At 39.1% G+C, this 20,559-nt stretch overlaps 1 protein-coding gene across 2 annotated transcripts in view; it reads left to right on the forward strand.

Moving 5' to 3' along the window:
* Ubn2 (ubinuclein 2) overlaps positions 1–20,559 on the forward strand; it is a 68,199-nt gene that overhangs the window by 1,145 nt on the left and 46,495 nt on the right. For both annotated transcript variants that reach the window (XM_059257582.1, XM_059257583.1), the window contains exons 2-3: positions 6,454–6,546; positions 17,223–17,324. In XM_059257582.1, the coding sequence (XP_059113565.1) occupies positions 6,454–6,546; positions 17,223–17,324 (195 nt within the window). The remainder of the gene's footprint in view (positions 1–6,453; positions 6,547–17,222; positions 17,325–20,559) is intronic.

A 20,559-nucleotide genomic window follows, 5' to 3' on the forward strand; every position in this document is an offset into this window, starting at 1 on the left:
TCGGCTCATCCTCATCCTTCCTCAACCCAGCTGTACCGGGCACCAGGGCTGCTGAGATGGGCTCGTGGCCGGGTGGTTTATTTTCCTTGATTGAAGGGGATTTAAGAGAAATTAAACATTTTCAGAAACTAAAGATTCCACGTTAGGAATGAAAAAGTGGATTCGTTAATGTGGTTACACTCGTGTTGGTAAATATTGTTAGCTTTGTGTGTGTGTTGAGTTTGTGCATATTGTCTTTGGATGGAAAGGTCTCTTGTCTTATTCGGTGGCTGTCTAACCATATGATTTGAGTGGCTATCATTAGTTCGAATTGGGGCTATTTGTCCGATGTAGTCTTTTGGAGAATGATGGAAAAAACGTTGGCTTTGAATTAAAAAAAAAAAAAAAAACTTAGGAAAATTCATAGGTATGCCTTTGAGGGAAGCGGTGAACAATGGGGATTAGGGCAGCGGTTTGTCGGTGACTGTAATTTTTATTGTTGTGGGTTGGTGATCTTTAGGAGGGAGGAGGGGGAGGGAGACAGAGGCAGACAGACAGACAATTGTCCTCTAGTTTAGCGACTATGCTTTTTATTAGCCTGGGCTTTCTAGCCGGTCTAATGGACTCCAGAATTCATTAGTTCCTTTCATCAACTATCTTTGTTGTTGCAACGAAGGACTCTTAATCAAAAGTCTCACGGTGAATAATATCATTAGTCTGTGTTCATTTTGTGCCAGATAATCCTTTGATGGCTAGTTACAAGTATTGTGCAGCCATCATTACTAAATGTTTTCAGAGAAATTGAATTGTTAGGGGAAGAGACCATTTTGGTCACTTTCACATAACATTTGTTCTATAGACTCCCTTCAGAACTCTCTCTCTCTCTTTTTTAATATGCCATTTTTTTGTCTATTAAGTTGGAACATTTTTCAAAGAAATTATACTTGACTTGTTAATATAAGTAGATGGTTCAATTTTTATAATTTGCATAATTTTCAAAACGTTTTGTAGATGGGTGTGCTAGTCGGTGACCTCAGTGCTCTGGAGACTGGGGTTAGAAGGATGGAGAGTTCAGGGCCATATTGTGAGACTGTCTCAAAAAACAAAAACTGGGTGACAAAATGGCTCAGCAGGTAAAGGCATTTGCTGCCAAGCCTGAAGACCTGGGCTCCATCTCCAGGATCCATCCACATGATGGAAGGAAAGAACCATCTTCTGCAAGGTGTACACATACAATAAGTATAACAAAACTGCAAGACAAAAACCATCATTAGGTAAAAGTACATAATACTAATTAGTGTTTTTACCATTGTACAAACACTGTAGAAAGTACCTACACTAACCTAGGTGGGTTTTTTGTTTGTTTTTTTTAGTTTTGCTTTTTTGAGACAGGGTTTCTCTGTGTAGCTGTTCTGTCCTGGAATTCACTCTGTAGACCAGGCTGGCCTTGAACTTAGATTCCCTCTGACTCCACCTCCCTAGTGATGGGATTAAAGGTGTTCCATTCTGCACCCCACTAATCTAGGTGTTTTAACCAGCTATATAGTTAGCTATATAGTACTTAACCATTTAATTTGCTATATGGTTATGCTCTGTGGTATTTATTGTTGTGTATGTGATCTTTTCTGAACCTGAAGGCAGTGTTTGGAACATGACTATACTTTCGTGTTTTAGGAGACAGGTAAATTGGGTTTAATTTTTGTGTTTGTTTTGTACATACTATCAATTTAGGGATTTATTGATCCAAATTTTCATCATATATTCAAGCATATATCTTTTGTAATTCCAGAAAAGATTTTATTCTGGTGTTTGTTTTTTGTTTTGTTGGGTTTTTTTTCTTTCTTTGTTGTTGTTTTGAGACAGGGTTTTGCTGTGGAGCCTTGGTTGCCCTGGAATATGCCCTGTAGACCAGGCTGTTACTCCGTTTTTTTTTTTTATGCAGTATACTTTTGTAGCAAAAGTTTGCCACGTTTTCCTATGATTAGCCCTACTTAATATATTTATTATTGAATGATGTATAAATAATACCGTTGTAAGTGAATTGTCATGGCTCCATAGAAATCCTAGAAGAGTGACCAACCCTAGGAAAGCAAAACTGGAAACATGAGAATGTCTGGAAAGTGGTAAGCCCCAAATTTCCTCCTCCAGGAAGTCTTTGACTTTTATTTTTCCAGTGCTGAGAATCAAGCCAAGGATCTTGAACATGCTAGGACAGTGACATGCCATATCACTGACACGACTCCAAGTACACCTCATTCTTTGTTCTGGAGACAAGACAATTTTAAGTTGCTCAAACTGGCCTTGAACTTACTGTGTATCCCATATTGGCCTTGAATTTATGATCTTGCTGTTTTAGCTTCCTGAGTAGCTGGGGTTACTGAGTAGCTGGCGCAGATTATTTTTAGAGTTATAATCTTTCCAAAATAATTTTAAATTTGAGTTACTGGCATTGAATAGTGTAATAGGCTGTAGAATTAGAAGAATTAATTAGAACCTGTAATAGGCTAAGTAGAATTAGAAGAAACGGTCTCCAAATTTTTTAAATAGCTATATGTCAGTGAACAAGATTTGTTAACTGAAAGTTGGTAGCTATGGGCTGTTAAAAACATTATTAAGTGGCCAGGCGGTAGTGGCACACGCCTTTAATCCCAACACTCGGGAGGCAGAAGCAGGCTGATCTCTGTGAATTTGAGGCCAACCTGGTCTTCAGAGTGAGATCCAGGAGAGCCAGGACTGTTTCACAGAGAAACTCTGTCCCGAAAACAAACAAACACAAAACACAAAAAAGTTATGTGCACATTTAAATACATTTAAATAAGTACATTTAAATACATTTATGTACATTTAATAAGCCCCTTCCTACCTGATAAATGAAGAGTGCAATCCCAATGAATGGAAATACAGTTGGAGTTTTTCTATATTTATGAGGAAAAGCATATTTTGGCTACTCTTAAAAAGCAAAATCACCTTGCAGATTAGGTCCGCCCTTTGCCTTGTTCTCTCTTTGTGGTATTTATTATGCTATAATTATGGTGGTGCAGGTGGTGACTGAGACCTTGGAATCATTCCTATCCTGAAGCTGAGTGGTTGTGCGCACGCCTTTAATCCCAGCAGAGCCAGGCGGATCTCTGAGTTCTAGGCCAGCCTAGGCTACAGAGTGAATTCCAGGAAAGGCGCAAAAACTACACAGAGAAACCCTGTTTTGAAAAACCAAAAACAAAAAAAACCAAAAAAAGACACTCCTACCCTGATTAGTATTACTGATGATAGTGCATTGTGAAGTAAGTTTTGGATGTGACAAATACATAAGAAAAAAGTGCAGTTCTTAGCAGACCAAGAATCAGACAACCTGAGCTCCCATTTGAGAACATAAGGAGTTAAATGTTTCCTGTAAAGAGAAAATAAGTGATAATGGTGCTGCTGTAACTGTACTGTCACAGACTTCTGTGGATTCTGTTGCTTGTCACCTCGTGTGGATAAGGCCTATGAAAGATTTGAACATGCTGCTAAGATCAAAGGAGAAAATCATTGGTTGACTTTACTCATAGGTAGCTGATCATTTGCAGGTTGTTTCACCTGGGGAGATTCTTCTTGAGGGTTTATTGGGAAAAGAGATGATTCTTTGTGGGTGTGTGTAGCCCAGGTTAGCCTCAAACTTCTGTCAGATTTCCTGCTTCAGCTTCCTGAGTGCTAGAATTGCAGGCATTATTCTTTTTTGGTTCTGTGTAGCTTTGGAGCCTGTCCTGGAACTCACTTTGTAGACCAGGCTGGCCTCAAACTCGCAGAGATTCACCTGCCTCTACCTCCCCAGGGCTGGGATTAAAGGCATGTGCCACCACTTCCCGGCTGCAAGTATTCTTAACTTTAAGGGAGAAGTGAGTTTGTTTTAATTTTATAGACCACATGTAAACAAGAGTTAGATTTCAATGCCTGTATAATAAAGTACACAAAATATTTTAAAATAGGCTGCTCATGGTGGTACACAGGATATTGAGGCAGGATTGTGGGTTTGAGGCCACTTAGACTATGTAGTGAAATCTGATCTTGAAAAAAATTTTAGAATGACATTTAAAGGTGAGATGGAGAGGTAGCTCAGTGGTTAAGAACACTAGCTGCTCTTTCAAAGGACCCAGGTTCAATTCCTAGCACCCACATTGCAGTTCACAGGGGATCTGGTATCCTCACATATACAGACAAAACCCCAATGTAAGTTAAAAATAAATCTTTTAAAAAATGGTGATTCCTAGTAAAAATTACAAATCTTTGTGCTTATATTTGCATATATAAAATGAGTCAGTCTGGACTGGGGAGAAAGCTCAGTGGTAGAGCTCTGCCTAGAATGTGAAAGTCTCTGGGTTCAATAAAGCTGTCATGGAACCCCGATCGTACTGGTAAGGACCTAGTGTTTGAACTACACAGTGGTGGGAGGGGACAATTTATAACAACAAAATATGCTGATTGCTTGCAGTTCTGTGCATCAGGGTCCGGACTGCTATACCCCAAATGTAGAGTTTTATTCCACACCAGACTCACTTTGCTAGTTTGTCTCCCCTTGGGTTGTTTCTGTTTTTCATTCATAATGCCGGTTAGGATAAGAGATTCTATAAATATTACTACATTTAAAAATGTATTCTAAATCAACTCTTTAAAAATCTAAGGAATCCCCCCCCCCCCCCCCCCCCCCCGGTCATTCTGATGTGCTGGGAAGGATGAACCAACCCTCTGTCTTCATCCTGTCCTTTTTTTTTTTTTAAAGATTTATGTATTTATTTATTATGTGTACAGTGTTCTGTCTGCATGTATGTCTGCATGCTAGGAGAGGGCATCAGATCTTATTATAGATGGTTGTGAGCCACCATGTGGTTGCTGGGAAATGAACTCAGGACCTCTGGAAGAACAGCCAGTGCTTTTAACCTCTGAGCCAGCTCTCCAACCCCTGTCCATGTTTTCTTGTCATTTTTTAGGCTGATTATGTGTAGGTCTTTATATCTGGGATGAAGCACGTTAGTACCAAATTCAGGTCTTTGTCTTGGTTTTAATTATTTGAAGCTGCTATATAAGCTTAAAAATTTAACCCTCACACCTTTAATCCCAGGAGGCAGAAGCAGCTGGATCTCTGTGAGTTCAAGGCCAGCCCGGTCTACAAAATGAGTTCAAGGACAGCCAGGGCTGCCATACAAAGAAACTCTTGTCTCAAAAAACAAAAATCCCAGCACAAGGGAGGGAGAATCAGAAGGATCTCTGAATAACAGAAGGATCTCTGAGTTAGAGCCTAGCCTGGTCCAACTAGGGAGTTCCAGGTCAAATGCTACATAGTAAAACTTTGTCTCCAAAAAACAAAACAAACGAACCAAATTTACTTTCAAAGTAAATTTTCTGAAATTGGATTTAAAAAAGTATTTTTTTTAAAGGTAGCTCTTAGCCTTTTTGTTTATTGAAAATCATTACATCTAAGACATATCTGCTGAAATAGTAAAACTCAGGTCAGTGCAAGCCTGGCAACTTGAGTTCAATCCCCAGAATCCACAGAAAGGTGCAAGGAGAGAACCAACTTCACACAGTTGCCCTGTGACCTCCACATGTATGCACTTCCCACCCCCCATCATGCAGCGCATAATAATAATACATTAAGATTTTTTTTGAAACATGGTAAAGTCAGGAAAGGATACAATTTTGTCTGTTTTGGCAAGTGGGTGTGGTGAATGTAGGATCCTTGCTCATAGTGTGTGAATGTGTCTGTGTTTTAAACTATATTAGAACAGTGTTTCATTCTACACTGTTAGAAGGAAGCCATGGTGAGCTATTGCATATTTTTTTTTTAGCTTTATGTATTCCTTGAATGGATATCCATTGACAGGAGACAGGTGATATAGAAATTATTGATTCTAAGTTTTCAGCAGAAAGCCAGGGCAGCTGCAGATACTCAAATAATAACTTGTAAGCATATGATGAATCTTGATTCTATAATGAATAATTTGGATATCTTTTTAGGGCTCTTTCATAGCTGAATCAGCCCTTTTTAGGGATAATATCAAAATAAAATTTGTATTTTCATTTTTACCTATGTTGGTCTAAGGAGAGAGATTGCTTTATTTGGGATGGGGTGGCCATATGGTCCTTTTGCAAGTGGAGTCAATTTTGATGTTGAATTCTTGACCATCAAAAAACTATACAGTGTGTGTAAGTCTATTAACTGCAGATACTTTCCTTCTGTGAACCATCTTTTTTTTTTCCAAAATAGCTTTTAATGCTTTTGACCTATTTGTTAGGAAAAATTGGCTAATTGAAATTTAAAGAGAGAGTCAAGTTGGGAAAATAATATAATGGATGTAGTTGTAGAATATATAATATTGAATACCTATTTGATATGCTAGTCAGTTATACTGAACTATAGGTGCTATATGATTAGTATATGGCAGTCCAGTTGAAGTAGTTCTAATACTTCTGTTTCTTTCCCCATTTCCTTTGAATCAGAAGAAGCTTGTTCATACAGAAGACCCATTTAATGATGAGCATAAGGAGAGGCAAGAAGTGGAAATGTTGGCTAAGAAGTTTGAAATGAAATATGTGAGTATAGTAGTGTTCACCTAGGTCATTTTACCCTGTTGGCCTCTTTTCTTTGTGCAGCTAGTTGGGAGGGCCTATAAATAGCAACTGCTTACTTATCTTGATCTCACAAATTGAAGCTGAGTGAATGGTTTTGACAGCCAGACAGTTTTACAGGTTTGTCCTGACTGTGTTAATAGGCTGCATTCATTATAGTCCTAGAATCTAGGCAGTTTGCTTAACAAATCTTACAATACAAACTATAAGGTAAGTAATACTTAACCATACCTCACAGGTGAACAGAATGAGGCTCTAAGCCTAAGGTTATGTGACTGGTCCATGGTCACAGCGGGTCAAGAACAGGTAGCGAATCTGTGTGTAGCTCTAATCTGCTCCACCCCCACTGTGGAGAATGTTCTCTCTTTTTTTTTTTTTTTTAGTTTTTTTTCAAGACAGGGTTTCTCTGTGTAGCTTTGCGCCTTTCCTGGAACTCACTTGGTAGCCCAGGCTGGCCTCGAACTCACAGAGATCCGCCTGCCTCTGCCTCCCGAGTGCTGGGATTAAAGGCGTGCGCCACCACCGCCCGGCGAGAATGTTCTCTTGTTCATCACCCTTCTTCCCTCTTAAGAGAGTAAGCCTCTTGGTTCAGAGTCTATCAGGATCAGTATAAAACTTCTTTGTGTTATATTTACCTTAAATATTCATGTATATCTTATGTTACATGCAACAACGTATTAGTTCTTATTTTAATATTTGTTTTGTTTTGTTTTTAAAGGGATAGTGATAAATTTGGTGATCGAAAAGTAATTCTGAGGAGCCATAATAAATGAAATAGTTGAATTGATCATGGTCTGGAGCATGCCTGTAATCCCAGGTCTTTGAGGGCAGAGGTAGGAGGGTCGATACAAGTTTTAGGCCTTGCAGATTTGATTTGCATAGTGAGTTCTAGGTTAGGGCTACCACCTCTCTGTCTCTGTCTCTCTGTCTCTCTCTGTTTCTAAAAAATCTGGGTTTTATTTTGGCATTGATTGTAAAACAAATATATGTTAGATTGGTAAGATGATTCATTAGGTAAAGACACTTTCTGCCAAGCCCTATGGGCCTGAGTTTGATTCCTGAAACTCATATGATAGGAAATTTGACTTTGGCAAGTTGTCCTCTGAACTTCACATTTCTATCATGTGTACATGTCTCTTCTCTCAAAATAACTACATGTAAAAATGTTCTCTATCTATCAATCTATCTATCTATCTATTTATTTATTTGGGCAGGATTTACTATATAGCTAGTAACCAGCCTGGTCTACAGAGCAAGTGGCAGGACTAGCTCACTGGGACTCACAGACCAGCTTGTCTCTGCCTCCCAAGTGCTGGAATTAAAGTTGTATGCCACCATGCACAGCAAAAAATAAATAAATTGATTGATTGATTTAAATAATTCTATACATTTTGTTGAGTGATGTCATAATCAATTGTGAAATGCTTTAACAGTCTCCTCAGACAGGGTACTGGGAAGTGGGTATTATAAAAGCCTGTAATCATTTTAAGAATTGTATCACTCATTGGTGAGCCATAACTTCTGAGAAGTTAAAGCACTTGGGGAGCCTCCTCAAGTCTGCTTTTTCCTCTTTTTTGTCCTTTTATTGGGTATGGTCCCTAGGACTCAGCTTGGTAAAGTTTTGGATAGAGTTTGGGCAAGCTTGTTAAGATCACAATTGAATTCTACTCATAAAACATAGATACCAGTAAATTTAGTGTTCTCTATAGACTAACATTGGCCTGCAGCCAGGCCTGATGTGGTAGCTCTCTGTGAGTTCAAACTGGTCTACCTAGCAAGCTCCAGGACATCCAGAACTACATAGAAAGACTTTGTCTTGAAAAACAAAACAAAAATGAAACAACAAAAAATAGTGTGGAACCCGTCCACCATAGTTGTAGATTCTGCCTCCATGGATCCAACTGAAGATCAGATATATTCAAAACAAGGAAACATGTACCTGTATTTTACATGTGAAGATTTTTTTTAGTTTTAAAACAATACAGGGTCATAGTTATATAACATTCACATTGTATTAGATATTATAAATATTTAGAGCTAAAGTATACAGGATACAAGTGGGTTATATATAAACACTACCATATTTTATATAGGATATTTGAACATCTGGAGATTTTGTTAGGGGTCCTGGAACCAATCCAAGATATAAAGGGTTGGTTACATATTAAAATCATAAAATGACCTTTTAAAAACAACTCTGAGGAAGAGGGTAGTCTTTTTTCTTTTGGCTTTTAGAAACCGGGTTTTGCTGTGTGGCCCTGGTTGTCCTGCCACTCACTCTGTAGACCAGGCTGGTTTCAAACTCAGAGATTCACCTGCCTCTGCCTCCCAAGTCCTGGGAGTAAAGGCGAGCGCCACCACACCGGGCTTCAACAACTTTAAATCCCTGGAGACCTATTGTGAAACAGCAGTTTTAGGACATGTGGAAGATCTTACACCTCTAAGTGTTGGTTGTCAAAGTCTATGTTGGTGTTTCTGTACTATTGACTGTTTCTACTGATTTAAAACTGTGCTCTATGCAATAGGAAGGTTGAAATCAGCATGGATATAAAAAGGTACAATTGTAGAGGGCTGTGGTACAAGTTAAGAAGTTTTGTAACCAAGGTGTTTTCTTCTGGTTGTAAGACTGGAGTCTTATCAATTAATATCCTGCTTCTTCTGTCTGCCATAAGTGATCAGTGACTGTTGATGTGTTTTACTGTCAGTGGCAGTGGGGTCCTGTGCTAGGAATGGCGTGTTTGTATTTCAGTTTCCTAATGCTGTAATATCCTCAGCGTTGGCCTGAGATACTGATTATCAGGTTAAGCCAGTACTAATGACTCAGTAAGTAATAGTCTGAGTCATTATGGAGTGCTTGGAAAAAGAGCTTTAAAGAGGGCTCTTCACTTGAGATATAACAAAATAGAAGTTTTGTTTTGTTTTTCGAGATAGGGTTTCTCTGTGTAACAGCCCTAGCTGTCCTGGAACTAGATTTGTAGACCAGGCTGGCCTTAAACTGCCTGCCTCTACCTCTAGAGTGCTGAGATTAAAGTCGTGTGCTACCACATCCAGCTCAAAATGGAAGATTTTTAAAATTCATTTCCATACAAATTTCTATGGAAATAAATTTTGATTTTTATAAGGTTTACTTAATGTGTAAACTGTACAGTATAAAAGGGTTTAGAAAATTATGAATTAAGACTGATTCTGTTGCAAGGAACAGTTGTCCTAAAGATACTGAAAAAGAGTGATTCAAAATAGGTGTGGGTAGAAGGAAGGACACATTGCCAATCTGTCTTGAGTCCCTTTATGTAAAATTTTAATGTTTTAAATTCACAGTGTATGTGCTCCTTTTGGGCATCTGAATATGTTGTTCCAAGCCAGACATGATGGTGCATGCCTGTAATGTTAGTACGTGGATGCTGAGGTAGGGAGAACAAGTTCTAAGAACAGCCTAGGTTACATAGCAGGTTCCAGCTATGGGACTGGAATTAGAGATGTGTGTAAACTGCCTTGTGGGGTGCTAGAATCAATCCTCTGCAAGAGCAACAAGTGCTCTTAACTGCTGAGCCGTCTCTACAGCCCCCTGTTTTTAAATTTAAAAAAGTACATATATGTATTTTATGTGGTGTGTGTGCGGGTGCACACATGCACATCACTGTGTGGATATCAGAGGAAAACTATCTTTTTTCTCCTTCTACTATGTAGGTCTTGGGGATCAAGCTTTGTTGTCTGGTTTGGCAGCAAGTGTCTTTACCACTGAGCCATCACTGTTGGCCCTCAGAAGTTGAATGAATACTCTTAATGTCCTTTCTATGAATAACCTGAGTTGTAAATATATTTTACAAATTGTTTTTCTTATTCCCTGTATTTATTTATAGTCTTTTGCCACACTGTTTTTTTAATGGCTGTTAGCATTGAATGGCTATGCCATAGTTGATATGATTTATAGTTATGTCATTGATGCTGTTATTGGTAGGATTTTTGGTGAGATTACAGATTAATATTATTGTAGTCAAAGCTTTAGTTAATTCTTTTTGATAATCTCTTTAAGATTCACACTTAAAATAAAAAAGATTCACACCTATTAAACAGCACGACCATCCTGCTCCATTGAGCACTAACAATTAACAACAGTCATTTTTAGTGGCAACAAGCTGGTAACCTTGACTAGACACACATGCTCCTAAATCTAATTACCAATAAGCTGTTTGCTGTCTGTATTTGCTCACCACAACAGACAGATTTGCTGTTTGTATTGTTTTTAGATTTCCCCAGGCAACTTGTAGTCACTTAATCCCCTGCCCTGAAAGTATTTGATGAGCAGAAAAGAGTGGTTGCGATTTTAGTTAGCATCCTAGAGAACAATTTAAAACTCAGGCTGAGCTGTGAGAGGCAACAGGATTCATTGAGGAGTAAGAGTCCGTATAAAGGGAAAGCATGAGGAAAGATGAGCACATGTGCTTAGGATGGGAATTTCAGTGGTCTAAAAAGCTCATGTCAGAACATTTTAAAAAGTGAGCATGCAGAAAGCCTTGAATCTGCGAATATTAAGGCTTTTGGTTTTGTCTTGTAATAAGGATGTTTCTGGGACAGAAGATTATAGGGCGTTGTATTTTTGAAATAGTCATTAGAATGTAGTAAGGGTAAACTTGAGGGACATGAGGCAAACCAAGGGATTGAATACATTTAAGTAAAAACAATGACTAGCTTTCTAGCCTGACAGTTAGAGTGGGAAGGAAGCTGAAGGTGTGACTAACCGACCAACGAAGGTTCTTGTGAGAAAGACTTGAAGTAGAAAGAAATAAGAATTCTCGTTTTGACCCCAACTCTAGCAAAAATTAAAAAATTAGAAGGGAGAGATTGAGAAGGAAGGTAGGTAGAGAAGAAAGAAAAAAAAAGAATAATGACACTTTGAAGATCAAAATTAGAGGTATAATTTAACTACAACTTAGTAATTTTAGTTGTACAGCTTGGTGAATTTTAATAAATGCATATAGTCTCTAAGTGCCACTACAGTCGCCATGTAGGCCAGTTCTGTCTTCCCACAAAGTCTTTTTGTCTATCTTGACAGCAGTCCTACCTCCTTGACACCCTCTGGTCTGTTTTGTTTCTGTAGGTTTTTGTTTTTCTAGAATTTCCTGTAAATGAACTTTTCCTGTGTGTGGCTTTGGTTTAGCATGGTGCCTTTGAGAGTCATCTGTGTGTCTTATGTGTCAGTGAGTATTCCAGTGTTTTATTCGTTCAGCACATGAAGGATATTGTGATGTTTTCAGAGTTTGAGGGTTTTTATTTATTTTTATAAAACATATTTTTCTATTTTCTGCTCATGTGGAGGTCAGAGAATAACCTGCAGGAGCTGGTTTCCTGGATTGAACTCAAGTCACCAGACTTGGCTGCAGAGCGTCTCCACATGCAGAACCATCTCACTGGCCCCAGTTTTCAGATTTTGACTATTACCCATAAAGCTGCTCTAAAAAAAAAAAAAAAAAAAAATCACAGTATACATTTTATATTAACATACATTTTCAGTCTAGGCATGGTGGCTCATGTCTGTAACCTCAGCATTTGGGAAGCTGAGGCAGGAGGATTGTCACAGTTGTTCAGGTCCTTCTTGGGCTATGTAGTAAGTTCAAAGGCAGCGTGGGGCTATGAAGTGATAACTTACCTTTCTATTGTTTTGTTTTTCCGAGGCAGGGATTCTCTGGATAGCCCTGGCTGTCCTGGAACTAGCTCTATAGACCAGACTAGCCTCGAACTCAGAGATCTGTCTGCCCCTGCCTCTCTGAGTGCTGGGATTAAAGGCATATGGTGCTACTACTTGTCATGATAGCTTATCTTAAATAAATGTGTGGGCAATGAAATGGCTGGCAGGTAAAAGCACGTGCTGCCAAGCCAGATGACCTTCCACATGGTAGAAGAAGAAAACCAACTTTTGCATGTTGTTCTCTGACTTCCACATGTGTGCTGTGTTATGGGCCCACACGGAAATAATGTGAAAGGAACAAAGACCATACATTTTTACTGTGCATTCTCTTTCATGTGGTGTGCATGTTTGTGTTTGTTATGTGCACATGTGTGCTCTCAGGTGTGTATGAAGGCAGGATCTTACTTTCTGAGGCAGGATCTTTTACGGAATTGATTGGCTAGACTGGCTGGCTAGTGAGCTCTGGGATCTGTCTCCCTCTTTCCTCCCCGTACTGGTATTACATACATGTAACACTGTGTTCCTTCTTACAAAGTGGCTGTATTACTTTGGTTGGTTGGTTTTATTTTGTTTCATTTTTGAGACAGGGTCTTTCTGTGTAGTCCTGGCTGTCCTGGAACTCCTATGTAGACCAGGCTGGCCTTGAACTCACAGAGATCCTCCTGCTTCTTCGTTCTGAGTGCTGGGATTAAAGGCATGTGCCATCATGCCTGGCTTGTAGTTGTTGTTTCTGAGGCACTATCTTACTCTATAGTCAAGGCTAGTCTCAAACTCATGATCTTCCCCAGGTGCTGCTGGAATGATAAGTGTAGGATTCACACCTGCCTATTGTATCCCTTGCTATCTCCACAAGTGTTGAGTTCCTCCATATCCTTTTTAACACTTGTTATTTTCACTCTTAATTTTATCAGGTAATGAAGTATGTGTGCCCTTGAGTAGGTGAAGGTCAGAGGATAGCTCTTGGGAGTCGTGTTTCTCCTGCCATGAGTGGAATCGGAGGATTAAATTTGTATGCAAGCTCCTCTAACCTCTGAGCCATCTCCTTAGCGCACTACAGTAAGCATGAAACCAATGGGGAACTGGGTGGGAGAAGCTAACCTGGAGACATGTGGCAGTGGACACTGATTTGAATTCTGACACTGAGTTGAAGGCTCTAGCTAAAAAGTGACCCCATAAGCTCTGTAACTTCTCCTACAACTTTTCTAGATAGAAACAAGTCTTTGTGACCGTTGACAAGTTACCTCTCCTTTCTAAGCTTTGGGTTTTTTGTTTTGTTTTTGTTGTTTGCTTTTTTGTGGAATGTGAAATAAAAGATGAATGTGCTTAGGGTAAGATCTGGTGCATATCTGCACTCAGTGATCAGTAGCTGTTGTCGTCATGGTCTAATTACATATTAGGGGAGTTAAATACACACTTTATGCCTCCAAACTGCTGATGTTAAGATTGCTTCACTTTTTCTTTTGAAACTAGTTTAATTAGGTTTGTTCCCCATGTGATAGCCAAGTGATTTCTGTTAAACTTTTATCTGGAGTTACTTAAGGGCTTCCACAAGTGTATAGCTGCATTTGTCTTGTCTCACAATAAATGTCTTAGGAAGGACTTGTTTAGTCATCTGTTAGAAAGCACTCCATACAACCTTCATGTGATTTCCCTTTTTACTGTTTATAATTGGTGTAGTCATTAATCTTCCTTCTGGCTACAGTACCATTCAGTCCATAAAGGCTGGCACCTGTGGGTGGGTGCTTGGTAAATTGCTTGAAGTGGTTATCTTGTTTTTAGTTCTTTGGGGATAAGAACTTAAATTCTGGGGGCTAGAAAGATGGCTCAGTGGTGAAGAGCACTTGTGCTCTTGCAGAGGACCTGGGTTGAGTTCCCAGCACCAATATGGCAGTTTATACCTGTCTAGAACTCCAGTTCCAGAGGATTCAGTGCCACTTTCTGGACTTTGTGGGCACCATGCATGCCCATGGTACACATATATACATGCAGCAAAACACTCAGATGCGTAAAATAAGTATAAATAAAAGCTTTAAAAGAACTTAGTCATGTCTGATATTTTAGCATATTGCTTTCTTTCTTTTTTTTTTTTTTTTTCCGAGACAGGGTTTCTCTGTGTAGCTTTGCGCCTGTCCTGGAACTTACTCTGTAGCCCAGGCTGGCCTCGAACTCACAGAGATCCGCCTGGCTCTGCCTCCCGAGTGCTGGGATTAAAGGCGTGCACCACCACCGCCCGGCTGCATATTGCTTTCTTAAACTTACTGTGTAGAAGAGTGGCATTGAATTTTCAGTTTTGTTGTCTCTGCTTCCCCAGGACTGGAATTGCAGACATGCTCTCTATAGCTTAAGTTCCTGACATATGTTTTGGGAGGACTGCCAGAAAGAGAACCAGGACTGCACATATGCTAAGCATGCCCTCTGCCTTAACAGATACTCTCAACTCTTTAGTGATTGGAAATATAGTATGTAATTCTTAGTAGAATTACTGGTTAAATAAAATGAAAATTTAAAAAGTTTTAACACATTCCCATTTTGATAGTAATGATTCATACATAGGAAATTTGGGAAATAAGCAAAAGAAAAATGTAAATTGTATTACTAAATGTTTTACGGAGGCTTTCACGTTGCTTTCTATAAAGTTGGTTGATGAGGTCTTTCTAGCGGTGTCTGATGAGTCCCATCCTTCTCCATTTTTCTAAAATCTTGAAGTTTATAGTGTAGTAAATGAAATAGGTGTTGTTAACCCCATTTGATTTATTAACTATTCCCCACTGAGGTTTTTTGGAGGGTTGGGCATGGATTGAGACAAGTTAGATGTTTCAGTGTCAGTATATATATGGCAAACAGCATTTAGTTAGAATTACCTTTGGAAGTTAGCCTGAAGGAAGGCACTGCCTTAGAGACATTGCTCATAATTCCAGGGTAGCCCTTTTCCCCTCAAGCACCATTGTCTTTGCATTTAGTTTTTATTAAAGACACATTGCCTTAAATGTATCAATCTTTAAACACTTAATTTGCATTGAAGTCCACCCTGTGAGAACTGGAACCAAGTGACAGTAGAGATTCGCATCTCCCTTTCATCCTTTCTGCAAAGCCCACTGTGGCTTGGAAGGAACATGTTGATAGGCTTGATCCTTTGCACAGTTTCATCTTCCTCCTCCTCCCTCTTCTTCTTTTCCTTGCTTTCCTTTCCCCTATCACTGACTAGAAAGAGAAACAGGATGGGGAGATGGTGCAGGGATGCTTAGAAATCATAGTTGGATTTGAATCTGTAAATGTAAATATCCAAAATGAGGCTTAGAAGCAGAACTCACATACCTGTTTGTTTTCATGGTACCAGTGGAAGGCTGCTTCCTGTTTAAACTGCTTATCCCAAGCTTTTATGGAACTTCAAGAGTTCAAATAGCATTTTCTCTCTGAGATATAATGAGCTCTTTATGCTGTGATCAGCTAGGGTCAAAATAAGGTATAACTCGAATAATGCAATCTCCAAGAACTGGTTTGTTTTGCTTTAGAAACATTTCATTTAAAAATAATTATAGGTTGACAAGTTTCAAATACATTAGAAGAGACTCTTGTTCTCAACACCCAGCTAGATACTCCCAGGGGTTATACCTCACATAACTGCAGTCATCAGAACTGGAAAGTGGACCTTGGCACAGCACACTTGCGAATAGGCTAGACAACAGATCTTGATCTGACTTTATCAGTTCCTGTCTATGCTTGTTTTTCATATTCCTGCATGTCTGTGTGTGTAGCTATATAACATTTAGGTATAACTTTAAGAATAATTTTTGGGAGCTGGACAGCTGGCTCAGTGACTAAGAGAATGCAGTGCTCTTGCAGAGCACCTGAATTTGGATTCCAGCATCCACATCAGGTAGCTCACAACTCTGTAATACCAGTTCTAGAAGATCTGATGCCCTCTTCTGGCTCCTGAGGGCACCTGCACATGCATGCATACATACATATATACATGTAAATGTGTGTATATACATATATCCACACACAGGCACACAACACACATACAACTAAAAATAAAAAAGAAGTCTTAAAAAATAAAAAACAAAGACTGGCTCAGTGATTAATTAAGATCCCTTGTTGATCTTACAGATGGCACAGGTTAGATTCTTAGCACCCATAATTAACTCCGATTTCAGAAAATCCAGTGTTCTCTTCTGACTTCTGAGGGAAACCAGGCATGCACGTGTGCACATACATATATGCAGGCAAAACATTTATACATACAAGATATAAAAATTATTTTTTAAAGAGTAATTTTTATTTAGTGTCTATGTTCACACAAGCCTCTTTCTTATGCGTGTGGCAAATGTGGAGGTCAGAGGATAACTTTGAGAATGAGTTCTCTCCTTAAGCTTATCTAGATCAACTGTTTTTCTATTCTTTTTTGGAAACAGGGTAGCTCTAGCTATCCTAGAACTCACTATGTAGACCAGGCTGCCTTGAACTCACAGAGATCTACCTGCCTCTGTTTCCCAAACGTGTGGATTAAAGGTGTGTGCCACTATGTCCAGCAAGATTGACTGTTTCTTAATATTTCCCTTGGCTTTCGTAATCGTGATGGCTCTGAAGAACACTGAGCACTTATTTTGTAGCCTCATGGCTGAATAAGGGTTACAGGCTTTTGAAAGGAAGACTACAGAGTTGAATGGTAATTTTTACTATGTCAAGAATAGATGCCATCAATTGCTTTATCATTGATAGTGCTGACTATGGCTGAGGAAGTGTTGACAGATTTTCCACCTTACAGCTACTTTGTCTGACTTGTTCTGCTCTGAGGTAGCAGTCACTAAGTGTAGTTTACATGCAAGGTATGGGGAGACCCGGTTGCCTACAGAAGGCTTCTCTACAAAAATTATGTGAATTATTCTACTAGGTGTTTTTTAAATTTATGGAAACAGTACAGGAAACAGTCTAATGTATTTCTTCTTTGCAGGGTGGGAAAGTCCGTAAACATCGGAAGGATCGGCTACAAGATTTAATTGATATAGGCTTTGGCTATGATGAGACAGATCCGTTTATTGATAACTCAGAGGCTGTGAGTATATATCTTTAATATGGCAGTAAACTCTTGGCAATAGAAGTCAAGGCAAAGTAACAAAATATTTCAATGAATGTTTTTGTTTGTGCTTTTAAAAGCTGTTTTCATAGCTTGAAGGTTTTTTTTTTTTTAATACTATAGATTGACATTTTTGTAATGTTGACTTGTTCATGGTAAGTTGTTACTATATTGCTGTCATAGGCCAGGCTTTGGCAAACTATCTATAAAGGGCCGTGTGGTAAATATTTTAGACCGTGGGCCATATGGTGTCTGTTACAGCTGTTCTTCTGTAGAATGAGAGCAGTCATAGAGAATATGTAAGTGAATTAGTGTGGCATTGTTAAGAGTAAAACTTTACTGGGAGGCTGTGAAATTTAAACTCATGTAATTTTCATGCATCATATTATACTTAATCTGATGCTTTTCCCACCAGTTAGAAAATGCAAAATTCCTTTCTGGCAGGTGGAGTGACAAACTGTTAGGCTGAGCTTGGTTGCAAGTCCTTGTTTGCCAGTAAGGTGGTAGACTGTTACATGTAGTTTGTGAGCTTTCCGATCCTACGAGAATCTTCTGACACTAATAGTTGCTTATTTTCAGGTGCGTAGTTAGCATTAATTCCTGGAGAATCATTACTCCTTGCCCAAACTAAGAAATAATATTTATTTGTTTGTTTTTCTTTTTCTAGTCTTGGGTTTCTCTGTGTAGCCCTGGTTGTCCTGTAACTCACAGAGACCTGCCTCTACTTCCCAAGTGCTGGGATTAAAGGCATGTACCACTGCCACCCAGTGGGAAGTAAAGTTTCAAAAAAGGAAAAAGACATAGTGTTGTACACCTGTAGTCCCAGAATTGGTACAGTAGAGACGGGGAAATCAGAAGCTCAAGGTCATTCTTGAATACATAGTAAATTGAGGGTAGTCTGGGACCTGTTTTAATATCTGAGACCCTGTTTATAGCCATGAGCACTCAGCTGGGCGGTGGCGGCCCACACCTTTAGTCCCAGCCCTTGGGGGCAGAGCCAGGCACACCAACACGAGCAGTCACTAGTACACATAGGAAGAAGCCCACACTGGGAAAGGGATAAAGTTCTGACCAGACGCTGAAAGCAACTCTAGTGAGCTTAATCAAGGATGGAAAACATTGATACACTTGTCTTAATTTTTTAAAATGATTTATTTATTCTTATTTTATGTACATTGGAGTTCTGCCTGCATGTATGTCTGTGTAAGGTGTCAGATCCCCTGGAACTGGAATTATAGACAGTTGTGAGCTTCATGTGGGTGCTGGGAATTGAACCCAGGTCCTTTGGAAAATCAGGCAGTGCTACTAACCACTGAGCCATCTCTCCAGGGCGCCCCCCCGCCCCGTGCATTTTTATTATTCATGTGTATGTATGTATGTGTCTGTGTATGTGCTCAAGGAGGTAAGTGAGGTGTCAGCTCCCTGAGGCTGCAGTTCAGAAGTTGTGAGCTGCCTGATGGGTGCTGTGAATCGAATTGGGGTCTTTTGTCAGAACAATAAGTGTTTTTAACCACTGAGCCATTTCTCCAGCCTCCTGATATCCTTGTTTTGACTAAGATTTATTGAATTAGCATTTCTGGATATAAGGCTTAAACAGGAAATTTTTTGTTACTAGGATTTCTTTGGTTTTACTTTTCTAGCTTTTTAAAGAATTATTTATGGTCCTGGGTAGATGGCTCAGTTGAAAAAGTGTCTGCCATACAAGCATGAGAACTTGAATTTGGATCTCCAGCAACCCCCTAAAAGCTAGGCACTATAGTGCCCACCACTGGGCAGGCAGATTCTGGGGCTCACCAGTCAGTTAGTCTGAACAAGTCCGAGAGTTCCAGTTTCAGTGAGAAACCTTGTCTTGAAAAAGAAGATGAAGCCTGACCCACCGCCCTCTGGCTTCCATACACTCATGCACAGGTGAGTGCACTCTCATACACATACAGACAACATGCAATACATAAACAAATCAGTTATGCTTGTGATAAATCAGCAATAAAGCACAAGATGGTATGAAGTACAAGGTATTTGCCGAATGTCCTCCACCAAAAAGTAAACATGAAACTTCTTTTGTAGTCATTAAAAAATTCTGTGTCTAATAAACATTCAGCATGTATATCTTTGTAAAAAAAAATTATGTATTTTAAATATTGGTCATTGAAATTCAACATTTTAATGGTATTTATGTATTAGTGCATAGATATGCTGATTTTAATGTATATTTAACTGGTTTTAATTAATGTAATTTTAATTCTCAGTGTTATGTTTGCAGGTAGTTGAGCATCTTGTCTTGCATTCATCTACTTGAATAAATACATATTCAGGATATTTTTATTTATTTTTGAGACAGAGTTTCTCTGTGTAACAACTCTAGCTGTCCTAGAACTCACTTTGCAGATCAGGCTGGCCTTGAACTCACAGAGATCTACCTGCCTCTATTTCCCAAGTGCTAGGATTAAAGATGTGCGCGCCACCACCACCTGGCTATATAGAGTTCAAATATGTGGCTGAGGCAAATTGCTAGGCTCAAATTGCTAGGAATTTGTTAGTAATGGGCATATACTGAACTTCTGTTGGGAAGGTGTATTTTGGAAGGACTTATAAAACGAGAGCCAGGCAGATACCTATAAACATATTTTTAGTTTGTTGCTGTTGGTGTTGTTGCACACCTTACTACAGTGGCAGTATGGTAAGCACCAGCCGTTATCACCAGTATGTTTTGATCACTCTAGCATCTATTTTCTCTTATGAAAGGAGGATGAATTTAGGACAACATGTAAGAATTATTAGTACTCTGTCTTGTAGCACATGAATTAAGGCTTATCATGTTTTACAGTAGGTAAAATCTGTGTTCTTCCATTCTTATCTGGGTATTAGATTACTCTAATGCTGATGCGTAGGATTATGATATCATCTTCTGCAGTGTGCAGTGATTACTTGGGGTATTCAGAAAATGACACTAGTTAAATATTTTATGATTGACAAATTAGTCTAGCTTTTGCCTGGTTGCATACACAGATGGTGACAGAGCTTAAACTGGTAAGAGTGATTGGAATGATTGTCAGCATGATGCACTCTGGACATGATGTTCCTAAATTCCTGTTGTATCTTAGCAAGGCATATTAGCAGTGTCCTTTAGAGATCCTGCCATTAAAACTGTTAGCCGTTGACAAGTTAAGACTGGGATGTTTCTATCTAGAGTATTGACTGTTATTTGGAACTCAGT

The sequence above is a fragment of the Peromyscus eremicus genome, chromosome 3 (assembly GCF_949786415.1).
Source record: "Peromyscus eremicus chromosome 3, PerEre_H2_v1, whole genome shotgun sequence".
NCBI lineage: Eukaryota > Metazoa > Chordata > Mammalia > Rodentia > Cricetidae > Peromyscus > Peromyscus eremicus.